The following is a 15,868-nucleotide window of genomic DNA, read 5'->3' as shown; positions in this document are numbered from 1 at the left end:
TTCCTGATTTTTTTAAGATTTGATTAGGGTTTTCCATATCTCTGGGAGTATTAGGCCTTGATTTAATATTATTACTAATTTTCAGGATCAAGAAAATAAACCTTCATTATGAATAGAGTCAATGGTGACACGAAAATCAAGGTACGCCGTTTTGAAATCCTAAAATGTAAAAAGGCGAGGTTACTAAACCATCTCACTTTTTTAAAACATTGCAGAGATAACTGTATAATTCCTAAGTTTTTACTTCTTAAACCTCTTTTCAATACTAGACAAGCTAAAAATATTTATTTCAAAGACATCGATGTTACTCATTCATGAAAGGTTACATCACACAAGATTTGTGCTTAGTCAAATTGACTTACAATGTTATGAATTGTTCATGGATCTCTCTCCAGCTCTTTAGATGAGGAAATTTGGCAAGTCTTAGATAGAATGATTAATACCAGTTTTGCCAAAGCTTTCAACAAAAGCAGAGACTCAGATTAAAAAATTCAACTACCTTTATACCAACCACAATGAGTCTAAACCTTCTCTACTGGACAACCAAGTTATTCTTGATTTCTCAAACCACATCTTAAAGAAACCTGAAATCGCTATTCTCAAGAAAGGTTTCAACTATGCAATAGCTCCTCAACAGATTCCTAAGGTGAATTTCATCTGTAGTCTAGAAAAAGGAATCTCATTATTACCACCTAACACAGCAAATGATCTAAGACTAAAAAGTTGTATAATACTTTCCTCTCCCTATTCCACAAAATAAAAAATTTCTTCTCATTGGATAGAAGAACTATTTTGTAATTTAAAAAACAACAAGAATTATCATAATACTTAAAGCAGATAAAGGAAACAGTACTGTAATACTGAACTCAAAGGACTAAGAGGACAAAGTAAACCATCTACTATCTGACTTGTCCGTTTACCGTCTTTTAACGAAAGATCCAACATTAAAAACCCACCATGATACCAATGAATTACTAGGCAATTTATCCAACTGGCCAAAAGACTTGATTAAAAAACTAAAATCCATGCATCCTTTAACTCTGAGACTCTATGGCGTTCCAAAAGTGTACAAAGATGGTATTCCTTTACGCCCAATCGTTGATGCAATAAACTCTCCTACCTACTTATTGTCAAAACATCTCTTGAAACTCTTACAACAACAAATCTGCAACTCAGAGAGTTACATTAAAAACTCCGAACATTTTGTGGAAAAGTTAAAAAAATATCAACATATCGGATAATGATCTTCTAGCCAGCCTAGATGTCACCTCTCTTTTTACAAACTTTCCTGTAGTGGAGGTCACTGACATCTTAAGTACCTTGTTCCCACAAGATATAACCTCACTGTTTGCTCACTGCCTAAATTCTAACTACTTTTCGTGGAAAAATAAGATCTACCAACAATTAACAGGCTTGGCGATGGGGAGCCTACTCTCACCTTCATGTGCTGACCTCTTTATGGAAGACTTAGAAAATAAAATCCTATCCCAAATTATTCCTAAACCTAAAATTTGGTTCAGATATGTGGACGATATCCTCATTGTGTGGACAACAACAAAGATGACCTATATGATTTTCTCAAAAAGATCAACTCCTTCCATCATTCTATTAAATTTATTCTGGAACTTGAAAGTGAAAAATAACTAAAGTTTTTAGACAATTAATCAAAAAAATTGATGGCAGTATAAATCTATCGTACAGAAAACCGAGCAATACAGGTCACTACCTACATTTCAGCTCCTCTCTCCACATCTCACATAAACTCAGCATTGTATACATGTTAAAGAAGAGAGCGATTCGCATCACAACAGACAACAAGACCCTTCAAGATGAGTTAACATTAATTTCCAACAATCTGTACTTGAACGGCTATCCAAGAAGACTAGTCAATAAAGTCCTTTTCTCTGAACCACCACAAAAAGAACAAGAAGATATTCAATATATAAAAACTATTGCAATTCTGTTTGTAAGTGGCATCTCCTACAAGCTCGCCAGCCTCCTCAAACAACACAAAATAAGAGTAACATTTAAACCAATAGAATCTATTCGTAAACTACTAAGATCTCCAAAAGACAACCACCCTTTCTATAAATATGCTGGAGTTTATAATATTCCATGCTTGTGTGGCTCTAGTTACATCGGACAGACTACAAGAAGTCTTGAAATCAGGCAAAAAGAGCACATTGGCTATGTCAAAAACAACAGACAGGACATTTCTGGCCTATCGTCTCATTTCTCTACAACTAACCATGTCATTGAGTGGGACAAAAGTTGTTCCCCTTACTTAGAGAAAGATTACCATTCAAGAATTTTCAAAGAAGCAGCCACAGTCGCCTGTTCTACTGTCAACCTTAACAGAAATCAAGGCCTAATACTCCCAGAGATATGGAAAACCCTAATCAAATCTTTAAAAACAAAAGAAATGAACTTTAATACAAACTACAGAAAGTTCCTTAGCAACAGCTAGCTAATCTTGTAGACGCGATACGTGTTTCACGAACGTTTGATACTATTTTATTTGTAATTATTCTAGTCAGTTTTTTACAGTTATAAGACGCCAAAAGTTAAAGTTTGGCGAAACTAGTTGGTTAAGTTAATAAAATTGATCAACACTTGATCTGTAAACCAAAAATATTATTACTAATGTGTAACAAAGTTTTGAAAAGACTAAGCTGAACATTTCTAAGTGATGAACCTGAGTCTCAAATATTATTGGATAAAAGTGAACATTTGAAAGAAAAAAAAATTTTTTTTTTTAGAGACAGAGAACAAATATGAAAACTTGAATCACTCAGTCAAGAAAATATACAGTGCAAGTTGTCTGCAAAGAAAGAAAATCAGGAACTAAATAGTATACACAGAAAATTAAGGAAATCCATGAAAAGAAGAAATTATATGCAACATACCAAAGGGACAGCTAATTATATTACAAATTATGATAGTGATTCAATGCTACATGAGTGAATGCTGTTACAATGAAAGTTGACAGTATGTGTTCTAAGAGAATACAGAGAAGAAAAAAAAAATGTAGCTAAATTATGTGTAAAAGTAGCTAAACAAGTCAGGTAGATTTTAGAAAGAATATAGAAGCTATATATATCATGAAAGGAGGTCAAAATGTTTTGGAAGCTATTAAGCAAGCTTAGAAATGGTGGAATTCTAGAGACACTAAAGAAGAAGAAAAGAAAAAAAAATGTGAGGTACGAACTGAAGAAAAGGATGTTCCAAATGTCTGAAGTAACGAATTTGAAAGACATCTGTAGTGTATCAGAAGTTTTGTAGGTATACACTGCACTGCATAATTCAAAAGGTTCTGAGGCTGAAATCCAGGTGAGTGAAGTAAGCTTTTATCACACCATTCCCTAAAGAGCAATACAGTCAACTCTCACTACAGAAATACTGTAGGGACCACATTCGTAGATTGTTAAACTGATAGCTTACAACATTGAATTTCCTTCAGCATAACAGTGTCTCTGAGGATATGGTCAGAATTTCCAGTAGTCTGTTATATTGAGTCAACTGTATGTAAAATTCCGAGACTACTAGGAAAGAATTATGTAAGCATATATAATACTAATGAAAGAACAACTATTAAAGTCAAGAAATTAAGGAAATGTAATAAAGACTCAGATTTAACCTTTGTTGGTTACAAAAAAAAAAATATAGTAGTGTATTAAGGGAAGAACTGTTCATGTTCAAAATACTAAATCTTCACCTTACATGTGTATGACTGATTCCATGGCTGCCTGTTGTGGTTAAATCACTTAGCATCGAAAAAATCTAATAATTCTGGGATAGGGAAGTTAATCCTATCTGTAATGTGCTGTCTGACAAGTGCATGTATTTTCTGGCCAATGTCTGTTTTACGGGATGAAAATCCCAATTTCTAACAAGGAGAAACCCTACTACAGTTGCAAATTTTCGAACAATGGGTTGGGGCGTCGACCCCTTGTGCGTAGTTTGAAAATCTGTGTATAACTTTTGACTCCCCATTTTACTAATAGCCTACTGTTGATCGGAAAACAATAACATAAACAGTCTATTAACACATATTTTGTATGTTATATATATTACATACTGTATTCTTACAATAAAGTAAGTTAGAGAAAAGAAAATGTCATTAAAAAAAATCATAAGGAAGTGAAAATACATTTACAGAAATGTACTGTATTTATCAATACTGTAAGTTAATCTTATGCCTGTCAGTACCTACATCAATATTGTCTTATATAATACAAAACACTGTAGGTGTTATACGTATAAGTAACACTAGATATCGAAAATGAAAAGATAATGTGAAAAAGAAATTATTCATATTTATTTACAGGTATAGCGATTCATGCATTGATAATGAAGCAGAAGCAATATGATTGCTTTATGATAGACTTTAAATTTAGTTTAATCCTTTATCCAAGTCTAAGTAAACAAAGTTTGCACCTGAAGTATCTTCAGGACTAAGGCACTCATGGTAAAGGTGGACCATATAGATAAAGGATTAAACTAAATTTATTATAGTCTAACCAAGTGGGGAAAAAACTTCCAACATCTTTCTCTAAATCCAGAGTAATTTTAATAATAAGGTGAGAAACCTTTCGGCAACTCGTATAGGTAAATATGACTTCTCCATTGCTTCCACCTTAGTATCACCACCTCTGGGTCTGGCTCCCACTGACGAGACCTCAATAAAGGTCAAAACCGGTCTGGGTAGTGGCCCTTCCCTTAATGCATAGCATTATACATGTGCTTTGCATTATGAGAGATACTAAGACAAGGAGTGATGAGAACTTGGTCCACCTTTACCATGAGTTGCCTCAGTCCTGAAGATACTTCAGGTGCAAACTTTGTTTGCTTACACTTGGATAAAGGATTAAACTAAATTTATTATAATCTAACCAAGTGGGAAAAAACTTCCAAATGAGTATTAAAGTTACAACACATGACATGGCAATGCACTTAGCTTACTGCTCTTGACATAATTTTGTTTTGCTTAATTATGTCAATATAAATGGTCCAACTGATAGTAAAATTGAAACAACCTAAAAAAGTTTAATACGATCAACTCTCAAAAACAAATCCATAGGAACAGTCTGTTATACTGGGGAGTTTGTTATAGTAAATTTCTTTCATTAGAATTGCATTGCATATATAAAGCTTTGATCATGCCTTTTTGGTATCTGTTATAGTAAGCAAATTTCTTTCACTGCTGTTTGTTATAGTGAGAGTCAATTCCAAAGGTCATAAATACCAAATTTCCTTTAGTGCTGATTTATTAATATCATTTTGAATTAATATAATAAAAAATCCAAATGAAATAAACTAACACCATCTTGTGCATGCTTTATATCTTAATCACAATATTTATTAAATTTTATCCAGCTACATCAAAAAAGTTATTAAAATCCAGGAATTCCACAACACATTTTTCCTCTATCCTGCAAAGGGACTACCTGAAACAAAATCCTCAATGTCTCAACAAATGTTTTTAATAATTCCAAAATACTAAACTCATGTAATCAAATTAATCCTCTTACCATCTGGGTGGCCAATCTCATTTTAGAGATAGGTAAGTTCCAAGAATGGTATTCCATCAGTTTAGGATTCAGTCTTTATAAAATTAACATTACAGGGATAAGATCAAATAATTCAATGTAGCACACAAGGAATTACTCATACAGCATTAGAGAATCATGTCACTTTATAACTCTCTAAGCTTTTTACTACAATGTGTATGCAATATATGTGAAGACAACTGAAGACTGGCCACTAGTGCCACTTCTTGAGAATAAAAGTATAGCTTGCACTAAATTAAAAAATACCTACTAACAGTGCATATCTATATCTAAAACCACCTGCTGTGTATAACTACAAATTACAATTGTGTCAGGTGTGAAAGAAAGAAAAATCAATAAAAGGTAAATTATCAAGGTACATTAAACAAACCTGAAGAGGTAGGTCGAGGGCTTGCTGATGCATGAGGATGTTGAAGCAAACCAGTGTCTGGAGGAGTATAGCTGACAGATACAGGTAACGGGGAGAGATCTTCTGTCATAGCTGAGACTTGTGATGGCTAAAAATAATAATAAAAAAACATATCAGTAATGGCATTACTATTAAGTACAAAGGAGCCAGTAGATGTATCCTAAAAGATCAACTCTGTCTATTACATCTCATTTTAAAATATATTCAAAGTTAATAATTGATCACCCTCTCAAATAGATACTCCACTCTCCTACTACCCTCCATGCATAGAAACTAACTACTACTACTTGGAAAATTTCAAAAATAAACAATATTTAATTTATTTAAGAGGTCAATCACTTGGTAAGAGACCACCAAGTGACTTGCCTTGCTTATTGAAGGCAATAATATATGGCTTGAAAAAGTCAATCTCATTTTGACCTCTTGTTTTTGACCATCGTCTTCATGTACCCATTTGTTACCAAATTAAACTACAGCGATACCCCGAAGTTACGCGGTAGGTGGAACCAACTAAAAGCACGTAAGTCAAATTCGCGTAACTCGGGGTATAATTTTGCATGTAATTTATATATACAAACACACAAAAAAGCACCTATATTTTTAAAGAATATAATCATAATTGTAGTTTTTTGTACATAAAAAAAAAAAAAAGAAAGTTATTTCGATGTCGATAGTTTCATAAAATCTAATAGATTCGTCTGACGGCATAATGTCTTTTTCTTGTCATGCAAAATTTCTTCATAGCAAGCCAGTGATTTTTTTATTCATTGCCTTGTGGCTAAAATTCGTTCCTCGTTAGAATCTATGTCCTCCAAAATCTGTAAACCTTTCTTAATTAAGCTGAGACCTTCTGTTAATTTTGCAATTGTCATGTGCTTTTCTGGTAAAACTGGATCTGGGGTTTCGGTCTCTTCAGTAGTGAAGAGTCTCCGATATCGGAGACTCTTCGCTACTGAAGGGTGTCTCTGATATCGGAGACACCCCAAGAATCTCCGATAATCCTTACAGCATCTAAAACATTAAACCGTTTCCAAAACTCTTTAACAGACAGTTGCTCATTTTGCCTCATAACTTCATTCAGACTTGCAAATGAACACCATGTGTAGTACGCTTTGAATGTTTTTCTTTTCTTGCTAGCTGTAGAAGAATCGGACTTGCTTCTTTTGGGCAACATTATTATTTTTTATGTGATAAAATTTGTATCAAGAACATAACATTAAACAATCGCAAGGTTTGTAGACTATATAAATCGTGTATGAATGGAGACCGCACGAAACACATCAGTGCTTGTTCACGGCATGTGTGACACTGGCGAATGCGGCCGGCACCGGAAAGATACGACTAGTGGTGAGACACGAGGGGAATACGTACATATAAGAAACTGCGTAACTCCAGATTTGCGTAAGTTGGAGTATGACTATTTATTTTAAATATAATTTTTCTTTTTGTTCCTTAATTTATAGAAACCAATGTACATTATCAAAAATTAAATAAAAAAAGACAGAGTACATTTATTTCCCCTATAGGAGAAAGGAAATGTTAGCCAACTAAAAAAGTACTTATTTTATTTATTTTTTTTTAAGATTACGAATTCTATTTGTTACCTTAGTATTGTTGTGTTTTCTAAAATCTTCTGTTAATTGTATATTATGTAATTCCATTTTTTCAGTACAACTGAAAAAATAGAACAGAAAATTCTATGATTAAAATAATTTAATCTGTTTCATTTATCTCTAATATAAGATCAGACAACACTGTAGTCCAGGTAAATAACAGACTTATTCGCAGAAAGACTACAGATCCTGTACCTCTTGAAGGTACATATCAGGAGCTCGATTGTAATTTCTGTAGTGTATACATTTTGTAAACATATGAATAACAAAAAGTTATCACTCTGGACTGCTGTTTTCATTTTGGTTATTATCACATCATATATGCCTGTTACTGGTTCTCTGTTTATTGTATAGGAGAATGACGACTTAAAATCAGGTTGAGTAAGAAAATTTTACATTGTTGCTGTCATATCTCTTGTATTTTTAACAAATCAGTACATTTAATAATAGTAGTAGATTATTGTAAATTAATAATAAAAAAAAATCTTTACCCTGTTTCCACCTAAAGAATTCCTATGCATCATCAGTTCAAACTCTTCACTGATTTTCTGATATTTTACTTCACTCTTTGGAGTTAGAGTATACTGGTCTAAGTCTGGCTCAGGGCTGTCACAACCATTAAGTGAATTTTTATGTTCTTTCTTATTGAGTGCCTAATAAAAGAAATTAAAAGTTGTTTTAAATAAATTTCTTTGACCACTGTTACTAAAGTAATTGCATTCAAGGAAACTAATGATTAATTGAATATTACTATTCCGAAATGGTTACAAGCTTAAAGTTTACTACATAAGATTAAATTTCTAACCAGGCCTCAGATTCAATGGTAGACCCTTTGAAGAAAACACTGACTCAATCAGAGAGCAACGTAGTGAGATTATTTGCAAGGATAATAGAAAAATTAGTACTATACACAAGTAGCCTTGTATATAGAGGATAATTGTATCCTCATGACAGTCATTAAGACACTTCACTTGCAAACTATATTTGTTTATACTTGCCAAGAAGAATTTACAGTGTAACCAAGTAAAAAAACAACCTAAAACTATATCAGGAACAAAGTAATGAATGTCACTTGTGGCCTTTTACCAGAATGACAGAAGAATCTTGAAAAAGTTAAATACTAAAAAGGCTTCTATCCTGATGATATCTCTCAAGTGTGTGTACTTGTTATCTGGAAGCAACACCTATCCTTTAATCATCTTTACAGCATCTTCATCTTGAATATACATCATAGCACAGAAGCATCTTCATCTTGAATATACATCATAGCACAGAAGCATTCCTCAATTCAGCCTATTCCAAAAAAAAATTTTGCCATCAAACTATCAAAATATTGTTCTCACTTCACTACTCTCTGAAGTAATGAAGATAATCAGCAGTAAACTTCATTAACAGGAGACCTGCCAGCAAAAGGATCTCTTGTCAGTCCTGGTAGATCCTTTTGTCTCCCATCCTTTGTAACCGAGTAGCCAGTTTTCTTTCTGATTGTTCTCTGCATGTAATGGTGAATCAATTTTCTTTGCTAATGCACGAATTCTTTGTGTCTCCGGTGTATCACATACCACCTGACCTCTTCTTCAAATAAGAGAGTGGACTGAAAAGTTCTCGGCCTTGACCATAGATGGCAACACCATCGGCAAGATTTTTTTTTTTTTTTCCAAGTTGGTACATCTGTCAAAAGCATCCATGTGAAATTGCAAGTCATTCTATCAAGTAGTTTGTTTTGTACAGCGTCTGAAGCAAAACTGTTGTCTGTATCCCTTGAAATGGATAAAATTGAGTATCGCGCAGTTATAAAATTCTTTGTAAAAGAAGGTTTAATGCCAAAAAAAATTCATTTGAAGTTCATAAAAGTTTAAAGGCACTCTTCTCCTTCATTTTTGACAAGTTGGACTGCCAAGTTTAAACGTGGCCATACCAGCCTTGAAGATGATCCATGTGACGAATGTCCAAAAAGTGTAATAACACCAGAAATCATTGATCAAGTGCACGATATGGTATTGGATGACCGACGAGTCAAAGTGCATGAAATTGCTGAGATTATACGCATTTCAAAAGAACATGTATGATATATTTTGCACGAAGAATTGCAAATGAAAAAGCTTTGTGCAAGATGTGTGCTGGCTTTGCTCATAGCAGATCAAAAATGCACTCGCATGAAAATCTCTGAACAGTGCTTGGAGCATTTTAACAATAAAACTGATTTTGTGCATCAATTTATTACTATGGAGGGGACTTGGATTTACCACTACACACCAGAATCCAAACAGCAGTCAAAACAGTTAACAGAAGCCATGTTGTTCGGATGTTCAGTGTCAAAGAAGACAAAGTTGGTTCCATCAGCAGGAAAGGTCATGGCAGCAGTGCTTTGGGATGCTAAAGGCATTTTGTTTATTAATTATCTTAAAAGGGTAAAACAATAACCAGAGAATATTATTCCAATCTTTTAACCAGACTAGATGAAAAAAATTTGTGAGAAAAGACCCCTGGTTTGCAGGGGTCTTTTCTCACAAGAAAAAAAAATCATCTCATCAGGACAATGCACCTGCCCACAAAGGTGTTTAACGGGATGTGCACTATGAATTGTTGGAACATCCACTCTATTCCCCAGATTTGGCTCCCTCTGACTTCCATCTCTTCCCAAAACTAAAACTGTTCATCGCTGGTCAGCGTTTTTCTTCGAATCAAGAGGCGATTGCAGCTGTAGAGGGGTTAATTTGCAGATCTTACTGAGAACCACTACAAGGATGGGATAATGGCACTGGAGCATTGCTGGAATAAATGTATTAGTCTTAAGGGAGATTATGTTTAAAAATAAAACTAATTTTGAAATTATAAATTCGTTTTTTCATTGTTAGGCTGTGAACTTTTCAGACCACTCTCGTACATAAATAACCTCCTAATAACATTACACCTATCGACAGTTCAGCTAAGATAGTACAATATTCCTCCTACTCATATGACAAACTGTACAGTGCTCAAACTCCAATACTATCAGACCTTAAATTTCTGCCTTATAAAGCACTTTTAACTGCATCAAATCCACCTATCTTTGGTCTTTTTCCAGACATCCTGGCAAACACCTGATAAGCTAATCTTTCCTCTCCCATTCTGTTCAAGAGACAATACCAACTGAGATTAGCTCTGTAGAAAGTTTTTTTCACTTGGTTACAAATTAAACTTGTCAAGTATAAGCTAACAAAGTTTGTGCATGAAACAACTTTATGACTAGGCTACTTGTATACAGAAGCTGAAGACTTCACATAAATTGTTTTAGTATCTCATAATGCAAAGCTGAAATAAGCATTAAACTGAAAACAAAGCCTGTGGACATAATGATTATATATATATATGCCCATAAGTGACCATTATGAAAAAGAAGTAGAAGAGATATATAATCAAATAGAAGAGATAATGGAAGAAGACAGAACTGAAAGATGTACCATCTAGATGGGAGAATGGAATGCAGTGGTAGGTGAAAAGATAGAGGAGGGAATAACAGGAAGATATGGCCGTGGAAAAAGGAATGAGAGAGGAGAAAAACTTATAGTTTTGTAAAAGACACAAACTAATCATTGGTAATACGGGGTTCAAACTTCCAAAGAGAAGAAGATATACATGGAAAATGCCAGGAGATATCGCAAGATACCAGATTGATTATATGTTAATACAAAACAGGTATAGAAACAGTGTAAAAAGGATATCAACATATCCAGGAGATGATATTGACTCAGACCATAATTTACTTGTTATGGAATTAAGAATACGATTTAAGAAAATAAACAAAGGTAAAAGCAAGAAAAGGTGGAACCTAGAAAAACTCAAAGGAGATGCAGGTAAGAAATTCAGAGAAGAACTGGAGAATAAAATAAGAAACAAAGAAGACATCTGAAGAGACTATTGATGTTAATGCAAAATGGAATCAACTGAAAAACTTGATATATGAACAGCTGCTGAAGAGATAGATTTTGTGGAAGGGTAAAGAATTAAGAAGCCATGGATTACAAATGAAATAAGAAAAATGGAGGAAAGAAGAAGATAGGAAAATGTAAACACTGAAGAGGGAAGAAGAAAATACAAAGTATTAAATAATGAACTGAGAAGAGAAACTGATAAAGCAAGAGAGGAATGGTTAAAAGCAGAATGCAAAGTAATTCAAGAAATGGATAAAAGGGGGGGGGGCAATACGATAAAATGTTTGAAAAAGCAAAAGAACTAACAAATATTAAAAAAAGCATAAGAAATCTGCCATTAGAAGATAAGCAAGAAAAATTAATTTATGATACTGAAATACAAGGTGAAAGATGGAAGGAATACATTGAAGAACTTATTCAAAAAATGAAAGACCAACGAAAATTGAATTAGAAGAACGAAATGAAATCTCAACAGAAGAAAGAGGTCCTGAAATACTAGAGAGAGAAGTAGAAACAGCAATTAAGGAATTAAACAGTGGAAAGATGGAAGAAGTGGACGGAATACCTAGTGAAATCATAAAACAACTGAAGGACAAAGGTATAACTGAAACATGGAAACTCTGCAACCTCATTTACAAAACAGGAGAATGGCCTAAAGATTTCACAGAGTATTCTTATACCAATTGAAAAGAAAGCAATCCTACTATGTGCAGTGACTACAGAACTAAGCATACTCTCGCATGCCTCTAAAGTACTGCTAAGAATATTAAATCAACGATTGTATAATAAAGTGGAGTATTTTCTGAAAGATGATCAATTTGGATTTAGAAAAGGCAGAGGAACTAGAGATGCAATGAATAATGAGGACCATATGCAAAAGAAATATAGAAGTTTATATGTTTCATCAACCTTGAAAAAGCATTTGACATAGTGAAATGGGAAAATCTGATGGAAGTGTTAAGCAAAATAGGTTTAGATTGGAATTGGAGAGATCGAAGGTTAATAGTTGAATTATGCAGTATATGAACCAGACTGCCATAATAAAGACAAAAGTAGGAAAAACTAAAAAATGTGCGATTGGCAGAGATGTAAGACAGGGATACTGCCTGTCACCGATGCTCTTCAACATATTTGCAGAAGAAATGATAAAAGAAGCATTTGATGAAGAGAAAAGAGGAATCGCTATTGGAGGAAGAACAATACAAAATATTAGATTCACATGTGATAAAGCAATATTAGCTAATACTGAAGCTGAACTACAACATCTAATGCAAAAATTTGAAAGTATATGCAAGAAATATGATATAAAAATTAACACAAAGAAAACACAAGTGATTAGACTCTCCAGCAAAACAGGAACTGTCAAGGTGATGATGAATGGAGAAAGTGTAGAGCAAGTGAGACAATACAAACTACAGCATCCTTGCATACCTTAGTAGTATAATACAAGAAAATGGAAAATGTGACATGGAAATGAAAGAAAGAATTCAAGGAAAATATACATTTTATAGCAAGAAAAATTTGTTTATTAATAAAATGAATACAAATTTAAAGAAAAGACTTATTAACTATTATATTTGGAGTATGACCTTATATGGGTCAGAAACATGAACAATTGGGAAGATAGAAGCTAAAACTTGGACACATTTGAAATGTGGTTATGGAGAAAATAAAGTAAACTGAAAAAATCACCAATGATACTGCGAAGAGTTGAAGAAGAAAGGAATTTACTAAAGACCATAAGAAAAAGAAAGCATAACTGGATAGGACATGTATTAAGACTGAAAAGAATGATAGAAGGGGAAATTGAAGGAAAGCGACCAAGAGGAAGGAGATGACTAATGATGCTTGATGATATAATGGGCACAAGAGAATATCAATAGGTGAACGAGTAAGCAAGAGACAGAGGAAATTGGAGGAAGAGAATCTGCTGAGATATATCATTGAACCTGTCAAGAAGCAGAACACTAATGATGATGAATGCAAAGCACACATGGCTTCCACATTAATTTGATCTCTTCTGGGTCTGTCTCCCATTGATGAGACATCAGTAAAGGTTGAAACAACCAATTTGGGTAATGACTCTTTCGTAATAGCAACATACACACACACTTCTGAAAGGAAGTGTGCTTTGCATTATGTGATAATAAGGCAACTGATGTGAACTTATCAGCTTCTAGTAGTCTACTCTGAAGATAATGGATATGCCAATTTTGTTTGCTTACATCTGGATACAGGATTAACAAGAACATAATTTCTTGGCAAGTTTAATTTAACAAGATTAGCTCTGCTTGTGCATATCTGATGACAACATGTAATGTTCTTCCCTAATATCATTTTTAATATTCTGATATTGATGAATCAGTGTACTTCCCTCATTTTTCTTGAACTTTCTCTCTAGTCTTTGATTAACTATTATGGATTTGAAAGCTGGGTTAGAAGTAAAAATGTCTGAACATGTCTTATTGTACAACTACTTGAGGGTTTTGACTAATAAATAAATACAGTTGACTCCCTACCATATCAGCTTTGCATATGCATATTTCCACATTCTATTTGCCATCTTCACTAATAATGTTAAATAGCTGAAAACATTTACTTGTTCTACAGGTTTACTATTCAGGATGCAAATGTTTTTAAATGTTTCTATCTATTCTCAGTCTTATCTTTTTATTGTCGATTTTCATGCCAAATTTGTTACAGCAATTATTCAATTTGGTTAATCTTAAAACTTAAGAATTCTAAGTATTGTACTGAATTTATTTAACAGTAAAACATCATCTGCATAAAGTAAAGAAATAAGACTAACATTTCCAATATTGATATTTATGGGATCAGTATAGATGATGAGTAAGAATGGAGATAGCTGAATCCCTTTCTCCCACCTGATTCTACATCAAACCATCTTCTTGTAATCTTCAATTCCAACTACTGACTAATAAACTCAAACAGCCTATATATTTTTGTTACATGACGTCTCCAGGGAGTCCAAAGACTCATCGAGGGAGGGCACCTATTCTACAGCTCTCTGTTTCCACCCTCAATCCACCAACTACAATGAACCGCAACTATCATCCTCATCTACACCAATGCCATCTACTGCCCACCACTAGTAGTACTTTCACAGACAATCACAAACATCCATGCCCAAGGTGGGATTTGAACCCGGAGCCTTTTGGCTGGAGAGTGGATACACTAACCACTCGGCCAACCAGGCTGGCCATTTGCATCATACTGTCCCATTTAACCCTTTTTTGGCACATCAATACACCATTTTCAGATCTACAAAACTTAAGTACAGATCCTTGTTATATTCCCAAGATTTTCAAATATTTGTGTACTTAAAGTGAACATATGATCCTTACAACTTATTTGTAAGTTGTAAGGATCTGTATTTGGGCTTCAGATTGTTCTAACCAAGTTTCTCTTCCACAATATTTCTTAGCCTCTTCTCAAGTATGCTTGCATTAATCTTACCAAGAAAACATAATAGGAAAATTCTGATTCTCACACTGTTTTATTTCCCTTTTTATAAATGGGTACTAAAGGTCTCTACTCTAATCATCAAGAATTTGTCCTTCTGACAAGAGACTAGAGTACAGTCACTGTAAAACTTAAATTTATATTTGAGCATTTCTAGTCAATATCATCTACTCCTGCCTTCCTACATTTCAGAATTTCCACAGCTTTTTCTATCTCAAGTCATGCCACTTTTCTACCACTGCTCTCTTATTTCTTGTTTCATTTAAATCTTTCAAAGTAATTATTCCAGACACCCAAATATCTTTAGCAGTTTTCATGTCACAATTATCATCTTTGATTCCTTTTACAGTACTCTTTCCTCCATTTCTAAGCTTTTTCAATAGTCTCCAAGTCATTCTGTCAATGTTGTGAAATTTTTCTATATTCTTACCAAAATCTTCAAATGACTAACTACTTTTACAGAAAATTGTCTTATATTTTTCTCTGTTCTTACTCTTGCCAGGAACTTTCGATATGCTTTTTCCATGACTGCCTCTAACCTCCTGAGTCTACCATGGAGTAATTAAACATGGAAACTAAAACTTATGAAAATAAGTCTGAAAATAAATTTAATAGTTGTAAAATTTTTGCCTATGTATCGTAGGCATCCTCAAGCTTTCCTCCACTCAATCTTCCAGGCATCTAGCAGATCCCATGCTCCTGTGATTGTCTTACTTTGGACAGTCTGACAGATATGCAGCTATCTGTTGTGAGGAACATAAATCTTACATCCTTTAACATGAAGTGGAACAGTCTGGCCTAGCAGACCATGCCATCTCAACCAAACATAATTTTCTGGAAGAAAACTAAGCTCTTACATAGAAGTGCATTCCTCATAAG

At 33.7% G+C, this 15,868-nt stretch overlaps 1 protein-coding gene across 4 annotated transcripts in view; it reads right to left on the bottom strand.

Annotated features, from left to right (window-relative positions):
* The window catches only part of LOC150108562 (myocyte-specific enhancer factor 2C-like), a 279,724-nt gene that overhangs the window by 69,325 nt on the left and 194,531 nt on the right, over nucleotides 1-15,868 (bottom strand). For all 4 annotated transcript variants that reach the window (XM_090415997.1, XM_090416001.1, XM_090415999.1 and 1 more), the window contains exons 5-6: nucleotides 8,084-8,245; nucleotides 5,941-6,067 (exon numbers count right to left, since the gene is read on the bottom strand). In XM_090415997.1, the coding sequence (XP_090272123.1) occupies nucleotides 5,941-6,067; nucleotides 8,084-8,245 (289 nt within the window). The remainder of the gene's footprint in view (nucleotides 1-5,940; nucleotides 6,068-8,083; nucleotides 8,246-15,868) is intronic.

Source organism: Typopeltis vanoorti, chromosome 3, assembly GCF_054136105.1.
Source record: "Typopeltis vanoorti isolate ZY-2024b chromosome 3, IOZ_Tvanoo_1.0, whole genome shotgun sequence".
In the NCBI taxonomy this organism is placed as follows: Eukaryota; Metazoa; Arthropoda; class Arachnida; order Uropygi; family Thelyphonidae; genus Typopeltis; species Typopeltis vanoorti.
The sequence above is the reverse complement of the archived record's forward strand: the minus strand, read 5'-3'. Positions and strand labels throughout refer to the sequence as shown.